The sequence below is a fragment of the Ylistrum balloti genome, unplaced genomic scaffold, assembly GCF_031769215.1.
Source record: "Ylistrum balloti isolate Yb309-2 unplaced genomic scaffold, AGI_CSIRO_Ybal_v1 Utg369874, whole genome shotgun sequence".
NCBI classification, from domain to species: Eukaryota; Metazoa; Mollusca; class Bivalvia; order Pectinida; family Pectinidae; genus Ylistrum; species Ylistrum balloti.
In genome coordinates, this window is record NW_026782015.1 from 149,074 (window position 1) to 168,176 (window position 19,103).

The 19,103-nt window shown below is 34.5% G+C and overlaps 2 protein-coding genes across 7 annotated transcripts in view; one reads left to right on the forward strand and one right to left on the reverse strand.

Annotated features, from left to right (window-relative positions):
• Positions 1–1,420: 1,420 nt before the first annotated feature.
• Positions 1,421–12,409, reverse strand: LOC132546035 (rab9 effector protein with kelch motifs-like). The gene is made up of 4 exons (XM_060209730.1): positions 12,324–12,409; positions 8,813–10,162; positions 8,063–8,362; positions 1,421–7,713 (listed from the first exon to the last, which is right to left on the reverse strand). Exons 2-4 carry the CDS (start codon positions 9,633–9,635, stop codon positions 7,442–7,444), a joined length of 1,395 nt encoding a protein of 464 aa, XP_060065713.1. The 5' UTR covers positions 9,636–10,162; positions 12,324–12,409; the 3' UTR covers positions 1,421–7,441.
• Positions 12,410–12,662: 253 nt separating this feature from the next.
• Positions 12,663–19,103, forward strand: part of LOC132546010 (protein vav-like) — a 55,235-nt gene continuing 48,794 nt past the window's right edge. For all 6 annotated transcript variants that reach the window (XM_060209703.1, XM_060209705.1, XM_060209700.1 and 3 more), the window contains exons 1-3: positions 12,663–12,872; positions 16,288–16,404; positions 16,677–16,732. In XM_060209703.1, the coding sequence (XP_060065686.1) occupies positions 12,663–12,872; positions 16,288–16,404; positions 16,677–16,732 (383 nt within the window). The remainder of the gene's footprint in view (positions 12,873–16,287; positions 16,405–16,676; positions 16,733–19,103) is intronic.

A 19,103-nucleotide genomic window follows, 5' to 3' on the forward strand; every position in this document is an offset into this window, starting at 1 on the left:
GGAACTTTCTGGACATGTTCAGAACATGTCCTGTTTTAACTTCATTGAATCAGATTGTTATTGCTCAGGAGTTAAAATTTTTACTATTTTTGAGGATGAAATAAATCTTTGAAAAATATATACCTTAAATTCAAAATCAGATAAGTAAAGAAAATTAACTTCATTTTCATTACATCCAACTTCATATGTTTGTTCTCAGTCCCTTGTTGTGCCTGTTCAGTTTTGGAAATGATCAGCAAAACGAAATGGTTGACCACATTGGATTTTGAAAGGTGAAATTTGCTGTAGCTATTTCATCAGTGTGGACTGTAGCTATTTCATCAGTGTGGGCTGTAGCTATTTCATCAGTGTGGACTAGCTATTTCATCAGTGTGGACTGTAGCTATTTCATCAGTGTGGGCTGTAGCTATTTCATCAGTGTGGGCTATAGCTATTTCATCAGTGTGGGCTATAGCTATTTCATCAGTGTGGGCTGTAGCTATTTCATCAGTGTGGGCTATAGCTATTTCATCAGTGTGGACTGTAACTATTTCATCAGTGTGGGCTGTAGCTATTTCATCAGTGTGGGCTGTAGCTATTTCATCAGTGTGGACTGTAGCTATTTCATCAGTGTGGGCTATAGCTATTTCATCAGTGTGGACTGTAGCTATTTCATCAGTGTGGGCTATAGCTATTTCATCAGTGTGGACTGTAGCTATTTCATCAGTGTGGGCTATAGCTATTTCACCAGTGTGGGCTATAGCTATTTCATCATTGTGGGCTGTAGCTATTTCATCAGTGTGGGCTATGGCTATTTCATCAGTGTGGACTGTAGCTATTTCATCAGTTTGGCTATGGCTATTTCATCAGTGTGGGTTGTAGCTATTTCATCAGTGTGGGTTGTAGCTATTTCATCAGTGTGGACTGTAGCTATTTCATCAGTGTGGGCTGTAGCTATTTCATCGGGTGGATCTTTCTAAAACTTTGTATGTACATGTAGAGACCCCTCCGTCCTTGTTTTGTATGATCAATTTAGGGACTGATAAGAAGAGAATGTCCGCCAGACACTCATCTTCGGATTTCAACAATTAAAGTGTGTTATTGTTATTTCTTAAGAAGTTCTGGACTGACCATTCATATATTCATGTGGGTCACCAATGGTCAATTCCAAGTAAATACAGATCACACATTATTACGTGCGAAGAACCCACTGTGGTCAGTTGTTATAAACAACAGAGAAAAAAACATTTTAATGGTTTGATGTCATTTGTCGCAGCACAACATTATTTATTTGTACATATCATCTGTAGCTGTTCATACCTAGTCTTATGTACATGTGTATTACCTTCACATCAATTTATAAACTGAAGTAACACGGTACTGAAATTACTGTTGACCATTTCATATATGAAGAACAGAAATTAAAAATCCACAAACAAAATGTGCTTTCATATACTTTATTTCTTCAACAAGTGATACACTAATTGCTGCCCACATAGTATATGACATTCATTTCCTATTATAAACCAAAAGGTTTGGACTAAAGCTCCCTATTACATAAGCATTACAGTCGCAAGCAAAGACTTCAGAATCCAACAAATTGGCAAATCAGCTTTCATGCTTTGAGAATGCAACTTATAGTGTTTAAATGGGTTTTTTTCTGCCATTAAGTGATATTCTATTTGGGAGCCTATAGTGTTTCAATCAACCAGTCAGCAATATTTAATCCAATTTTTCCTTGGGAACGATGGACTTTTCAAAGCAATGTCTCAAAAACAGGAGGATGTATATGAAAAATATTCATTATACTTTGACATCAATGAGCTATGAAGCTGATCCAGACAGAATATCTCATTGGTATAAATTTATTGGCACAAATATTTTTAGACATAAAGAGTGATCCTCTGTCAACCTACATCCAAGACATTTTCAAGTTTGGTTCACACTCTTGGGGGGAAAAAATTAATATAACCGATACATAATGTTAATCTCAAAAACTGTAAAAAAAAAAAAAACAATGTTAACATAACGCCATTTCACTTGAAACCCTCAATATTCAAAAATAGAGATTCCTGCTAATTTTTAGCATTTTCTCACTTCACAGGTATCCAGATTATTGTTTTTTTTCCAATAGCAAAGAAAATGATAAACAATATAACCAAACATTTTCAGAGTGTCATGTTCATGGGGGACGAATCCAGCAAATCTTGTTCATAGACCCAGCCTCTTATAATATGTTCTCATAAAAGTAAGTATCAGCTGTCATTTGATTAATGTTCAGGGAACCAATCGTTTTGGTTATGCACAGATGTAATATGTCGAGGTAAAATCTGGAACACTTTCATTTTAAGTACATGTATTAATGAACAGGAAAACCTTTGCAAATTCAAAATCTATCAGGCAGGAATTTCAAGCCGACAAATTCAGTTAACCTGTTTTACCATATGCTTGATATGTCCCAAATAATTTACTGTAAAATGATTTATAAAAACATTGTAAATTAGCAAGAACCAATATTCATAGCATTATAATAATAATGAATGTATATCTTCCTAGATTCTTAGGTAGTTACACAGTGGTTTGCACCTCTAAAAAGCTCTGGTGCTATTTGTGAAATGAAAAGTAACAGGTCTCCAATACGCTAATACCCAGTTCTAGTGTGCGTTGGCAGCACTTTTAAGTACACTGTAACACTTGAGAATCAAAGCATTATGTTAAATAAAGAAAAATTATAGTACACCCATGACTAACAGCTATATGAATGACACATTTAAGAATATAACGTTTTCACTACCCGCTAAACAACACACAAATTTATGTTTTTCCTGCTAAATTTTGGTATATCATTTCAGCAGTGAATCCCCTCCAATTGTTTACATGCTCGCCATAGTGAAATTCAAATCTAAGTTAATTAATATAGCTTTTTGTCAGTATATCCATAGTCCTTCGTGAAACTTTCCATTAAAGATATTAATGCTATATGAATTGGATGTTTAAACAAACCACGTTTACTTCAGAGAACTAAAAACCCTTTAAGAGGTATTATGAGCATTGCTTATTAGAGAAGTCTGTACATATTAAATAAGGCAGGATGTTTACAATAACGACATTACATCAAGCATCTAACTGTTAAGGTTACATTTAATATCAATTTTCTGCAACGGCAAGCTTTTCACTAACAATACTCTGTACTTGTAACACGTCTTTACTCACTTTTGTATAAAAGGTTTTTTTCGCTTGTGTCAAATTTTCATTAAGAAGTGCGTGGTGAATATTGCACTGCAAATTTTCAAATGAGAAACTGTTACATTATATACTTTTAGTTTCTGTTTCTTAAGTTTCGTGATATAACTGACTGCAAAATAAACCTGTTATGTATAACATGACATTATATACTTTTAGTTTCTGTTTCTTAAGTTTCGTGATATAACTGACTGCAAAATAAACCTGTTATGCATAACATGACAATAATCTCATGCTTAATTGTATCAATTATAATCTGTTATTGCTGACTCAGAGGTGTTCTTGGTTACGGAACTCTATAATAGATTACTAATTTCAGATTTATTTTACATGACATGTATATGTTAGAAGGTCGACAGCTGGTATGTTGTTGTAACAAAAAGAATTCTAGAATACAAGAGTTGGCACATAATAATATATCTATAATAGATAACTAATTTCCGATTTATTATACATGACATGTATATGTTAGAAGGTCCACAGCTGGTATGTTGTAACAAAAAGAATTCTAGAAAACAAGACTTGGCACATAATCCTATATCATTTCCAGATAAAGTTATGAAATCTAACAGTATCTCAAGAGATTTTATATGGTACAAACAATTCATATTAAAGTAGCTTACTGACAAAACACACAAAATCTATATAAAAATTAATCATATAAAAGGAACATTATGATAAAGTATTTTTTAAATGTCTCTCATTTTTCAAAATTCTTCATTAACAAATGTGGAACAGGTCCTTATGAAAAAATATGGTTGGACTTTGCTGACATATCATTAAAAAAGCCATTTTTACAGTCTACATCACTGCTGACCATGTAAAATGCTTTTGCCATTGTTTACAACTGTGTCTGTCATGTTTTGAACTTTGTTGTGGAAAGGCATTATGTTAGGATGTTCCCTTACAAAAGTGATTCCGGATAACAATGTCTACTATAGATAGTTATATTTTTGTTAAAGACAGCTAAGGCAAGGAATTTCAACATCTATTATTGACAAATCTGACACCGGAAATCAAGTTTCTTATAAACATTCAGACACGGGATATCACGTTTCTTATAAACCATTCTGACACCGGATATCAAGTTTCTTATAGACCATTCAGACACCGGATATCAAGTTTCTTATATACCATTCTGACACCAGATATCAAGTTTCTTATATACCATTCTGACACCAGATATCAAGTTTCTTATAAACCATTCTGACACCGGATATCGAGTTTCTTATATACCATTCTGACACCAGATATCAAGTTTCTTATAAACCATTCTGACACCAGATATCAAGTTTCTTATAAACCATTCTGACACCAGATATCAAGTTTCTTATAAACCATTCTGACACTGGATATCAAGTTTCTTATATACCATTCTGACACCGGATGTAACTGTTTGTTGTAGACATTTAAGACACTAGATATCATTATTTGTTATAGACAGTTAAGACACCATGTATCAGTATTTATTATAAACAGTTAAGACACTGGATATCAAGTTTCTTAGAGGCAATTCAGACACCAGATATCAATGTTTGTTCTGGACAATTCAGATACAAGATATCAAAGTCTGCTTCAGACTGTTAAGGAACCAGACATCACTGTTATAGACAATTAAGATACAAGATATCAAAGTCTGCTTCAGACTGTTAAGGAACCAGACATCACTGTTATAGACTGTCAAGACACAAGGTATCGATGTAAGCTCTAAATCCATTCGGACACCAGAGATCAATTTCTCTTCTAAGAAGTAACACAGAATGAAGCAGGAGTCAGTGAACTCACCAGATAATAATATTTGGATTATGAAGACTGGAGTGAGACAGTACAGTACAGTTATAACAACCAATACCCTGTTGGTTCCAAACTAAATTTCAGTATTCAGTGATATGTGGCAATGGAGTATAAAGATTGGTAAATCATGTCACATTTTACATCTTCAGTTTTGAAACACAGAAAAGTGATATCAAAACTTTCCTTATGTTTTATAAATTATAAAGATATGATTTCAGCCGATTCAAGTTTTGTCTGAAAAAAAATCCCTGACAGCAAGAAATATGTTATTCCACAAATGAAGGAGGAGAGATATTTCTGGTGTAAACTTGTAGCACTGGTATACATGTATCAAACAAAGACACTAACACATGTAGGTAACTGGTTTTGGCAAATGAGAGATAGCAAAAACGAAAAAGAATACAATATTATACACATTCTGACTGACAGACAGGTTTCCGTCTCCGTGACTCCTCCCATGTACGGGTAATGTCTCACCGACGAACATCATTGTTCTGGCAATGTGAGGGGGCAACCTACATCCCCCTCAGTTATACACAATTTACAATAAGATCTCTTTAATAAGGGTTTAGGAATGACAGATTCTATCAAGTATGGCAACAGATCACATAGTTGTAACAAATTCAAAGATCATCACCTTCCAGGTCTACAGTGGACTGTATTAAAGGAGACATATTTGAGATCTCTGTATTCAATAAACTGGCAAAGTCTTACAGACTATTTCTTCAAATATTAAATTTAAAACTTCAAAAGTACTAAATTGTATAAATATAATATCTATCATACATTCATTTATATATGTTATGTACAATGTTTTGATCTAAAGGCATTTGTTTATTAAGTATCAAATTTTATGATAAGTGCATTAAAATCTGAACATTAATTTAGAATAATTGTTTTTTGATTTTTGCATTAAATGTTTGAATAAAACCTAGACTGTATGTCATGACTTTTAACAGATTGAAATCATATCAACTTAACAAACAACCCTTTATACATGGAGCAATTAGACAATAATTATGCAAAAAATATGTTACAAAATACTTATCTCAAATTTCTTGGTAGGTATAAAATGATATGATTAAATCGGTTTTTAAATACTTTGTCTTGTAATTTCCACAGTCATCACTGTCAACCACCTACCAGTTTGAATATCATTGTAACAGGATCTACCAACCGATGGTTGAAAGGCCCCTCAGAATTATCATATCAAATCAATTTGAAATTTTTTTTTTCTAAAACCCTTGAGCAATTAAAAAAAAGGGGGGATATGATATAACCTGACAAACATTGTAACAAAATGTCACACTACTGAAAAGCATATCTATCACATGTGATATTTCTTATACATCAAAGTTTTAACGAAGCTATAAAGTTTATAGTTGGGTGGTTTTGTGATTTTGATTAAGTGTCTATTGTTACCTACCGCCGTGTACATTATATAAAATCATAATAAGTTAATATGCAATTGATTACTAACAATTAAAAGTTGATGTGCAGCTGCATCTTGAATATGGATTCCAGATGGGTTTTGAGAAATGCAAACAATTAAAAAAATCAAAATTTACAAAATTATAATCAACTCCTAAACATGGAAAGATAAAAGTTTAAACAAATCCATTTTCTCAAAGCAACAGATCTTATCATTGATGAAGTCTTATAAAGGAATCCTTCTGGTATTGTGACTACATACATATATCATTTGAACACATTCCCTTATTCATAACAAAAATGATATTAAGTGTCATGTTTGAGCTTGTATAAATATGGTGCAGAAATAATAAACAATAACTATTAAGCAGTTAAATATTCGGTCTCTGTATAGTTGTTACATTCGCAAGTGTAAAATTTCACAATTTTCTGTCTGAAACTTATTTGCCGTGGATTAATTCTGCTGATTTTCTGGACACCTGGCATAAAATTCTGATTGTCACTTACTTTCAATAACTTGGATTACCTATACATAACATGATAACTTACATACCTGGTAAGTGATTTGTTTCAGTAAAGTTTCATTGCATTTCAATAGCTGAGTTGTTGTATTCTGAATGTTTTTAATAATTATCTGTGCTCCAACTTACACCACACAAATCTAAAGTGGTACGCAAACTGTCACAGGACAAAGAAATGTGAAAAAAAACATTCTCCCTTTTAAACTGTATTGCAGCATATGTGCATGTGTATAATTTGGTCTGCGGCAGTATCACTTCATATGGCTGAGTGACTCATGATTCTTATATCATATGGCCATCATCTGAAATATTTCATAGGGTGTTAAATTTAGAAAGTTTAATGAATTCACGAATTTAGCAATATTAAAACTCACGAATATTAGCAACTATACAGATTCTTGCACGAGACATTGATTTACCTCTTAGCACATCTAAACACAGAGCAAACTTCAATGCTCACACTATTGTTGACACTATGGTATAACATAAAGAAGGGCATCATCAAATATCTCACCCTCAGTGTCCATGCCTCCATGTATGAGACAGAACTTCATGGTCATAGTGTTAGAGGGCATATTAACATTAGTGGCACTAGTAGCACCTTCTGGCCTGGGTGTTTCCTCTTCTTCTTCCTCATCCCTGTCGGACAACTGGTCCCGAGGATCAGCTGGTCCCTCAGCACCTTGTAGATCCGGCAATAGGTCAGGTAGATTCTGGGTTCCCTCTGTACCTTGGCTGGAACTCTCTGTTGATGACAAAATACATACATTGCTTTTTGCAGAACTTGTTTTATAACACATGTGCCTGGTATTCTAAGTGTTGTAACTTCTTGTCAAAGAAAGTGAAAGAAAAGCATTTCTTTGTTTATAATACATGAGAACAAATTTATAAACAAATGACTTCAGTACCAGGTAATTTTTCACTTTTAAGTTTTAGAATGTATATAAAATTTGTCTGCTATATATTTGTTGCACACTTTTTCTATTTTTTATTTTGAACAATTAATGAACGCATCATCATTGTCAAGGTTTGGTATTGAGGAGAACACACATCAAGTTAAGATACATATTTGATGTTGTAATATCCAAATTTACCAGAGCTGGTGTCGTGTCTGCTATCTCTAGAACTAGCACTGCCTGGTTTTAAATCTCGTAGAGAGAAACTATCACGAGAACTGGCACTTCCAGGTTTGACACTACTGCCCCGGGAACTGGCACTGCCCGGCTTGAGCTCACGATCTAGAACCTCTTGGGCATCCAGTGTAGCTCCAATGATGTCATCTTCTTCGGCTGTGTCGGGAAAAGCACGCTCCAGTTCAAGGTAACACATACCAAAGTCTAGTCTACAGGCAGGTGGGGGGCCCTGCAGCTCAATCTTCGTCCACACCATAGACACTGTAGAATATAACCGAGGATAAGCAACTGTGGACACTGGGGCAATCATTTCAATTTCATAATGTTACTGATTGGATACAACACCAAAGGGATTTCAAATAACCAAGGCCTTTATCAGTTCTCTTCTGATATGTTCATTCTTCTTAAATCAATATAACATTTACTATTCACACATAAATACCTGAAATATTATCTCATGAAAAGAAACTAGTTATAAAAACGTACATATTTTGGATTTCAAAAATTCTTCATCAATTTGAAAAAACAAAATTGTAGAAGATAACTATGCACCTGTAGTTAAGGAATTAAAACAACATTTATGTAAAAGTACTCTTTATTTTTTTGTTGCACAAAGCATACCTGGCCTCATAGATAGTTTTGATTGATTTCAATAGATTTGCTAAACGAGAAGGAAAGATAAGCAAGAAGATTTACTAATACAAAACTTACCTGTATCCAGTTTGTGAAGGTCATCAAGGGCTCCTTCCCTATTCATTCCACCAAAAATATATAGGTCGGTTTGGTAGGCCATACCTGAATGAGCTGCTCGGGCTGAAGGAAACATTTTCTTCTTCCTAGCATTGGACCAGCACCTTTTATTAAGGTCGAGTATATGAAGATCATCATAAAAAGAAGCCCCAGCCATACCTCCATGTATAAACAAGCGTTTTCCAATTCCTACCATCACATGACCATGACGGGGTTTGGGTGAATCTCCTTGTACATGAAGAATGGACCAAGAGCCAGTTTTTGAATCAAAACAGTGGACTTGTCTGTCGCCTACTGGGTCAGGGCCACTGTGGCCTCCACTATACACGATGAACCAATCTCCTACCACTGCTGTTGTGTGGAATGTCCGAGGCGTTGGTGGTTTTCCTGTAATGACTGGGGTAGACCAGGAATTTGAGGATGTATCCAACACCTGTATATCGTTCATGTTTCCAGTTGGATCTGCTCCACCAAACACATATATTTTATCTGGGGAACTTGCAGGTATAAAGGCAGCATGCTCATATCTGGCTCGGAATCCTGGGTAGTCCACAATATCCCATTGCATGGTGTTAAGATCTAAGTAGAAGGTATCGCAAAAAGCACCACTGGGATTAGCCCCACCAATGACATACAGCCTACCATTGTCACCAGGCTTTGATCCCTTAACAAAACAACAAGTATGGCCAACACGGATTGAAGGGCTGTCTCCAAAGGTAGATAATACATACCATAGCCCTGTATTGGGCATGGTGTCAGAATCAAGCATTGGGTGTAGCTCCATGGTAAGTTATGAATATTACAGCTTATATAAAATAGCTTGATATGAAATATGATAGTGTAGCTTGGTTTGTGATATGCCACAAGTATAACATAAGCAATTAAAATAAGTTCAGGTGATTATATAAAGGTAAGCAAAAACAAAAATGTGGAACAGAATGGTGCGTGATATTATTGATATAAAAGGAATGTAATGTTAGGTCCAAGGAAAGCAGGTAATGGATGTGGCTAAACTATGCTACAAACACTGGACTGGACATGACTGGAATCCATTTTCATGTGGTTAATGCCTTCCTGTCGAGCCACCACACCTCTGTTACCATAGTTACCAAATTCCACATGGTTACTAGGGTCACCCTCCACGGACAGTGGGCGTTTTGTACTGGTGGCAAAGTTCAGATCTTTTTTCTTACGTTGCTGCTGCTGAAATATCATTAGCGATGTGTCCTCGTACCTTTGGTGGATAAAGTAGGACGATTCAAAGTAGTTGGGCGTTTTATTCATTGATGCTTCTGGTCTTCACTCCATCATCTGAAGAATAAAAAGCAAAACTGATTACTGTCACTTGCACCAATTAAGCGACACTAAAGACTGTGTGATTTCTACTTTACAAGATAAGCAATTTCTGCAAGTATATAAATAAAGCTTATCTACAATAACCCAGCACATAGGTAAGAATACATCAGCATAAATGTCTATGTAGTACATATTGTGTTCATCTGGGTATATTTATTGCTTAGAAATTTTCATATCTATTACTGAATTTTTTTCATTAGTATCCCTTCTGTTATAAACAATCCTTATACTTTGATTCATCCGATTGCACACTTGCCAACATATTGAAATTTTCATGGGCAAAATTTTACATGCTCAAAAATAAAGGCATATAAAAAGTGTGTGCATATATCCTCCAGTGAAGAAATAACCAGGGTTTTCCATAATTTTGTTAGTAGTAGGCTGTGTAGTGGAAGTAGGAGGCTGGCAAAGCCAGCCGACCCGAGTCACAACTAGGCGGGGTAGGAGTGGCCTGCCGTGTACGTGTAAGGAACATTATTACGGAACTGGATTGGTGTAGGCGGCCAAATGATCAAAGTAACCACTCAAATTGGCTGGCGACCGACTCTTATGGAAAACCCTGAATAACACTTGTAAATGCCAGCTTCATTCAAACATCACATCTTAGATAATAAAAAAAGTTTTGCAAATAACAAAATTAGAGGCCCAAAACCTGAGACTCCTTCCTAAATAGGAACGGTTGTATGAGCTGAGATAGATCTCTTTGCCAAGATATTTAATATGTACTTAAAAATAGTACTTATTATGGCCATCTTGCAAAAACTTTGGAAAGTTCTACAATCATTATAATCAAGTATCAATGTTGCTTTTTATTACGAAAGGATAGCACAGAGCAATCTTCAAACATCTGGTTTCACTAATATGTATGTCTTATAACTTTGTGAAGGAACCAAGAAAACTTAACATTTCTGCTAAATGCCTCAACCAGGAATTGAACCAGAGTCTCCACTATGATAATCAACTGGCTCTACCAACTGAGCCAAGGAAGCATGCTCTATCAGCTGAGTGACAGAGACCATATTTAACACTATATAAAAGCCACATTGACTCATTCCTTTTACATTGCTCTCGCTTCTTTTTGGGTCTTTTTTTAGATTTCCTAAATCTCATCCCAAGACTATAAATACCACTTTGAATGTGAATACTGACATTAAACTTCCTTTTTAGAGAGAGAATATTTTTTTCTGTTTTCAAGGTGATAATGCATGGTTCTTCCAACTGAGCCAAAGAAGCATGATCCGTCAGCAGAGTGCCACACTAACTTGATCCTTCTAATATAATCCTAGGAATATAAATTATGTACATGTAAAATTTGGCACTACTTATGTATCAGCAGAGCAATTCCTAAACATCTGATAATTAGTTATAAAAGTTAAAAAAAAGTCATTTTCTGTCTACTTTGGAGTTGTTTGAACTTCAATACTGCAATTGGAACTTGAGCAGATAGTTCCTTCAATGCTTGTTGATTCTTGACTCTGAATGATTGAGCAGATGTTGCTTTATCTGGGAGCCGTATCATACACTCAGACTCACGTTACAGATGTTTTTAGTTTAGTAATTCAGAATTATCTCCTCTATAATTTGTTTTCATTTCCTATAATAACAAAGTAGATTGGACAGCACAACATTCAACGTTGTTGATGCTGTTTATAATTGTGTTCTATCAGCTATAATTGTGTGTAGCGGATATAGTTAAATGATGTCAGATTGTTACTGCAACGTTAATAAGACCAGTCAATTAGATGCAAGCAATATTAATACAGCAAGTTGTTATCTCAATGTATTCTATCAACTGGCAAGCTTTTTTTTTAATCATTATTTCAAATATTCTATACATCACATGAGCCGTCAACTGTTGTCATTTTAGGAAACATTTACCGAGTTAACAATAATATATTTCGGTTACAATTACTTCCTGTACTGATGGTAATACATGGCGTTATTAAAACACCTGGTACAATCAACATCGCAACTACATAACGCTTACATTATACCAATCACCAGACTTAGTGCAAGTGCAGACAAGGCCTACTCGGTCTACTTATTTTCGTCAACTGCCGCAACATTTGCAGCAAATTCCGATATTGAAAAATCAAATCATAGCAGACATATTTACCAAAAAAGCTGCAATTTGGCAATGATCAAGTGAACGACACAAAAATATGCAGTTCTTAATATCACATCCAAGAAGGAAGTCTTGACCATAGAAACCCATGCGACATACCGCGCTCGAAGTAAAGCTAGTTTTATCATTTATCGTTTTTATTTTCGTATTTAGGTTACATCCCATTTTGGCAACTTTTAATGAGATTTCACCCTTCCAACAATACGCACCAAACTTTCGCCACCATATTTTAATTATAACAAATATTAGTTTTAATTATTACGATATTTCAAATGACGTTATGTCGTTGATCATCACGATGCGGGACTGCAAGCTGTAATAGTCTTCAAAATGGCGTCGGAGGAATGGCAGCAGTGTGCGAACTGGCTAGTTCGTTGTAAAATATTGCCAGAGGATCACCGTGCAACACTTCCGGATGCTGAAATATTTGATCTAGCACAAGCTTTGAGAGACGGTGTTTTAATATGTCATTTACTTAACAACTTATCGACTGCGTGTGTGGACGTCAAGGATTTCAGCCCTCGTCCGCAACTTTCCCAGGTCAGTTTCATTCATTGGTGACGATCGAAAAACAGGATGGAATTGTCATCTTTGCAACTGGTCATATTTAATGTACATACTTGCAAAATTATGAAGTAATTACAATCAAAGGCATGACTTGATTGGAACTTCACAGTTATGTAAAAGTGTCAATGTAACACGAATACTTTTGTTTATATTTCACTTCCTAGTTTCACGTCCGGAAGCGATGGACTACCCTATCACTTAATTTAATAGAAGTAGGAACAACTCGAGCTACCATACGAAACTGTATATATGACGATTATTAGGTACGATCCGACACGGATAAACGTAATATTTTCATAGGGTTATATTTGCAGACAGATAATAAATACAGAAAACTTAAGATTATGAATATTTTTAGACAAGGATGTAGAAATGATAAATATTATTATGATGAAAAAAAAACAAGTCACGATTACTCACAGATGATATTTATGTATCAACAAGATATTAAATGGAGAATATTTTTAATAATTTGGTAGTTAGCTTTTGGAACAAGCTCAAAGAGGAAGCTAGATCCTAATATCAAGAACAAGCGAACACTTAACCTGTGTGCACCTCTTCAAACAATCAAGTAATGAAATACTATTAGACATACTGCTACAAGCCTGGTCTGTCAATGTTAAACCCATGAAATACAACTTACAAATTTAATGTACCTTACTATTTAGTATAAATGTGTGTCATGGATTAGGTTACTGGTGCACATACTGGTAAAATTAAGTTGAAAGATATATTCATTTTAGTGACATATGTCAGAAATCAGTTGAGTTCTGTAAGAAATATATCAAAATAATTTTATGAAATGGATAAATGCGTTTTATCCACAAAAAAGAGAGAGAAAAAATTTAGGAAGCATCTGTTAGACTTTGCTACCACTTTAGAGGAAACCTTGCTACCTCCATATGAAACAAATATAATGCTACAACATATTAAACTTGTCAACTGATCCTCATCTTTTTGGCCACAACACAGCCTTCTCAGTTAGTAAAAAATACTGGAACCACAAAATTTCATTCATTTTTTTACAAAACTGTCTCCAAAGCTATATGGATAAATAATCGTGATCCAATTTTTTTTTTCTGTAAATTCAAGACAAGGCCTTTTTATCTCATTTTGAGAAGGAAACTGGTCATTCAGGAATGAAGCTTAAATTGATTAAACTTTATATTTTGTGAATTTGTCCACACTATGAAATAAATCCATTTTGGAATGAGGTTCGTATCTGGCCACACAGAGTCCCCAAAATAAGGCCTGGATCCCATATAAAAACTGATTTCTACCTAAAGTTGTCCTGCTCTGTATAAGCAGGGTTTATCATATAGTATATATAATATAATTTTGATCATCCTTCTTTTGAACATTTCTTACCATGTTGTCAGTGGTTTATTTAGAAGCAAGGGAACACTATATCTACTCTTTGTGGAAAAAGAACTCTTGGTCTATTTTGAAAAATGGAGATATTTCAGACAGCCCTTTTGGTCAGAATTCAAAAGAAGAATAGGTAAACACATGACATACATGAAAGTTACATGATTGAAATATGACAAAGTTCAAGTTAGATTGATACTTCTCTTTCATGGTAGCATGACTTGAAAATATGAAATATATGAATTAACTCTGTTTTTTAGAAATTTTACTTATTTTGGGGAAATTTCCCCATGTTTTCAGTATATTTTCTTGATAGAGAATATGTTCTAATTTCTTCATTAATATATTTATCTTAAAAAACTTAAAAAAACATTTCAGTCACTAATGGATTTTGATTCGATTTGTCCTTAAGCATTGCAGATGAATACAGTCGATGCTGTATACTAAATCCTTTACTCATTTTTGAATGATTGTGAAGCTTCAATGCAATTGTATTCCACAAGTTTCCGTATAAAGGTAAAGATCACTTAACTGTTAAAGGTGTGAGAAGCTGCTGGTGGGGATGTTGTTAGCCTTGCTCACATTTTTTACCATCCATCCCTCAATTGTCTGGATTTGGTTTCTGCACCATAACTTTAGAATGCCTCAATAGAATTATATAATATTTTTAATGAATGTAGAAATATAAGAATTCTTTGCCAAGTTCGATTTTTGCATATTTCTGTATATTTATACCAGAGCTATGACCCTTTCTTGACTTGGGAAACAGTGAAAAAAATTGTTTCTGTGCTCTAACTTTAGAATGCCTCAGTCGAATTAAATAATATTTGCATGTATGTTGAAAGGAAAGGTCAAACTTTGTATCTACTCACAGACCAGACATTTTGTTAGGAGATATGAACATAAACATTCATACATCTTTTCATGAACTATTCAGACAGAGTTTACCAGATTATACACAAAAAATAAAATCACCAACGTACATCAGTGTATCAGCATTAGACCAAGTAATCTGTAAAATAGGCTATCTAATATCTGAAATGAAAGTCTTCCCTACATAATATTATCAAGTGAAAATGTGTACATGGTATCTTGCAGATCAGTAAATTTCCTCATAATCAAGCATTTGTTCTCCATATGCATTGTGTACTCTGATAAAATTATCATAATAAAGTTCCTCCTTGCAATCCTTGAAAATCAGGTTTTAATGCATTATTTCAAAATGGTTTTCTACAACTAATTGTATTTTTTTAATGTTACTAATAAAAATCTCCCATCAAGTTTTAATTAGCACTAATTTCAAGATTTTTCACTACAGGTTGAATTTATTTTGATAGAGTTATGCCCCTTGCACTTAGAAAATTTCAAGCAGTTTATAACTTATTATTATCACAATAAGACATTTTGAATTGAAATTTGGTATATAAATGTTTTATGGGAAAACACAGGTCAATTTCTTAGTTAGGTTGGATTAGAAAATATTTAAAACAGTTAGACTTAGAAAATTTCAAACAGTTCACATTTTCAATTTTGTGCCTGCGGGGGCATTCATGTCACTTCATCTTGCTTATTGAAATAATTATATGTGCTTCAGCATCACTTGGTGTGTTGATTAAAGAGATTATAATAAATTGAAATGACGAAAGGGGAGACAACAACATTATCGTGGTTTAAGCCTTTACAATGTGACAACACTACTTTTGTGGAGGTTTCATATCAGTTTAGAAAGTTCTTGTACAGTTAATTTGATTCAACACAATGCATCACTTAATGCATTTGATTTAATCATTCAAAATATTGTGTGGCAAGGAAACACAACATTTGCTATGTTGACTTGTTAATCATTCAATATTATTACATTGTACAGCTAGTTGCAGGCAGATACCATGTTCATGTTATAACCACAGTACGTAGCTCATTATATTGAAGGAATTAAGATATAGATTGCATTTTGATAAATATATGCAGTAGCCCTTTTAAGATAGATTTTACAAATTATTCCTTGTTTTTCTCCCTACAGTTTTTATGCCTGAAGAACATACGAACCTTCCTACAGACATGTAAGAGAGTGTTTGGTCTGCGGGATGCAGACCTGTTTGAACCACCAGATCTCTTTGATGTCAAAGACTTCCGAAAGGTAATATGATAATGAGATACAGGTTTATATCTTCTTCGGATTATTGGATTTAATTTACATTATTGTGTCTAACGCCTTTGATAAACTTTGGAATAATGTTGAGATGAGTTCAGATTCAAAGAACACAGAACGTGATCTTAACTTTATTAAAGTATATACAAATTGTGATTTTTTTTTATTTATCAGAGTATACATATTGTGTGGCCCTAGATAGGGTAATTCTCCTTTAAGTTTTAATGTGTAGCTACAGTTCGTGTTACAATGTTTTTCAGGTTTTGATGACACTTTCTCACTTGTCAAAAACAGAAATTGCACAAAGCCGGTATAGGTGAGTTCTATTTCTGTCACATCACAATAGTTAAGTTAAAAAATATAATACCTGATCACGGGAGGGACTTATATTCGACACTGTAATAAAAATATTGCAAGGGAGAGACACAGTGTTACTAATATGATGATGGAGGGAGACAGTAGTATAAATATGGCTAGAGAGGGACACAGTAATACAGATATGTTGAGGGACGGACACAGCAATACAAAATAGCAAGGGACAGACACAGTGGTACAAATATGGTGATAGAGGGACACAGCACAAACATGGTTAGGAGGGACACAATAGTACAAACATGGTTAGGGGGACACAGTGGTACAAATATGGTGAGGGGGGACACAGTAGTACAAACATGGTTAGGATGGACACAATAGTACAAACATGGTTATGGGGACACAGTGGTACAAATATGATGATGAAGGGACACAGTAGTACAAACATGGTGAAGGGTAACACAGTAGTCCAAATATGGTGAGAGGGGGACACAGTAGTACAAACATGGTGAGGGGTAACACAGTAGTCCAAATATGGTGAGGGGGGGACACAATAGTACAAACATGGTGAAGGGGGACATAGTGGGACAAACAAATATGATGATGAAGGGACACAATAGTACAAACATGGTGAAGGGTAACACAGTAGTCCAAATATGGTGAGGGGGGACACAGTAGTACAAACATGGTGAGGGGTAACACAGTAGTCCAAATATGGTGAGGGGGGGGGGACACAATAGTACAAACATGGTGAAGGGGAACACAGTGGTCCAAATATGGTGAGGGGGGGGACACAGTAGTACAAACATGGTGAGGGGTAACACAGTAGTCCAAATATGGTGAGGGGTAACACAGTAGTCCAAATATGGTGAGGGAGAGACAGAAGCACAAATAAAGTGAGTGAGGGACACAGCAGTACGAATATGGTGAGGGGTAACACAGTAGTCCAAATATGGTGAGGGAGAGACAGAAGCACAAATAAAGTGAGTGAGGGACACAGCAGTACAAATATGGTGAGGGGTAACACAGTAGTCCAAATATGGTGAGGGAGAGACAGAAGCACAAATAAAGTGAGTGAGGGACACGGCAATACAAATATGGTGAGGGAGAGACAGAAGCACAAATAAAGTAAGTGAGGGACACAGCAGTACAAATATGGTGAGGGGTAACACAGTAGTCCAAATATGGTGAGGGAGAGACAGAAGCACAAATAAAGTGAGTGAGGGACACAGCAGTACAAATATGGTTGGGGAGGAACACAGTGGTACTCTGAACACAGTGCTACTGTGAACACAGTGTTACAAATTATGATTTGACCTTGCCATTGTAGCTGTTTAATTTATCAACACAAGCAATACGAAATGTATGTAAGTGTTTTTCAGTAGATAATAATATGACCAGAATCAAATTCAATGGAGAATTTTCTATAATTACGAGCTGATTAAGAAAAAAAATAATTCTTTTACTCTTGTTACATAAATATATAAAGGAAATTTGCTGTAGAGATTTCTCTGAAGTTTTTCATGACAGTAACTGTGAATATGTACATGCAATAATGCACATATATAGGAATTGTAATTATTTGTAAAGGTGAGAATTGATAGCAGAAATTTGAAATAGGTATTAATTTATAAATGAAAGCCAAAGGCAAAAATCTGAATGGACAACATTTTGTCATGAAAAATTGAAAAGTTAAAACTTGAATTTCCCATGACTTAGCTTACTATCTGTCTTTTTTATATTCAGCTACATGTTTCCATGCAATAATAAAGATTTTTTTCTAAATAAATCAATACACTTTCAAAGAGGAAGAACTTTGAGGACAGTGGTAATAAAAGTACAGCTATACTTCAGTAACAAAATGTAGGGACTTAATTTATTACAGAGTGCTAGACTGAGTTTGTAGTAGTAATATGACAGGATGTACTTGGATGTGTCAGGAAAGGATCAAAGTGTTGTTTCTATATACAAGCAGACAATTCACTTACTTGTAATGTGTATCAAAATCAGTATTTAGAAAGAAGCAGGATGTTAATGATCAAGCAATGAAAGCAATGTATAAGACATGTTTATGGTTATAATGATCTGCTGTGTAATAAACAAAACCCATAACTCTACAAATTGGACATGTACATATACTTCCAATATTCACATCTGGAAGGGCTTACACACAGATCTATTGTTATCATGCCAGTCAAGTGAAAGAAATGCATACCAGTTATTTTCCTTTTGGTTATATCTAGAGATCAGGCTTTTTCATTTTTGTTTTTTCCCCTTTTTTCAGTTCTATAGAATTCTTGAAATAATTCATTTTTAAAGCTTGCATGGGTAGTGCTTTTCAAAGTTAGAAAATGTGGTCAGAGATACATACATAC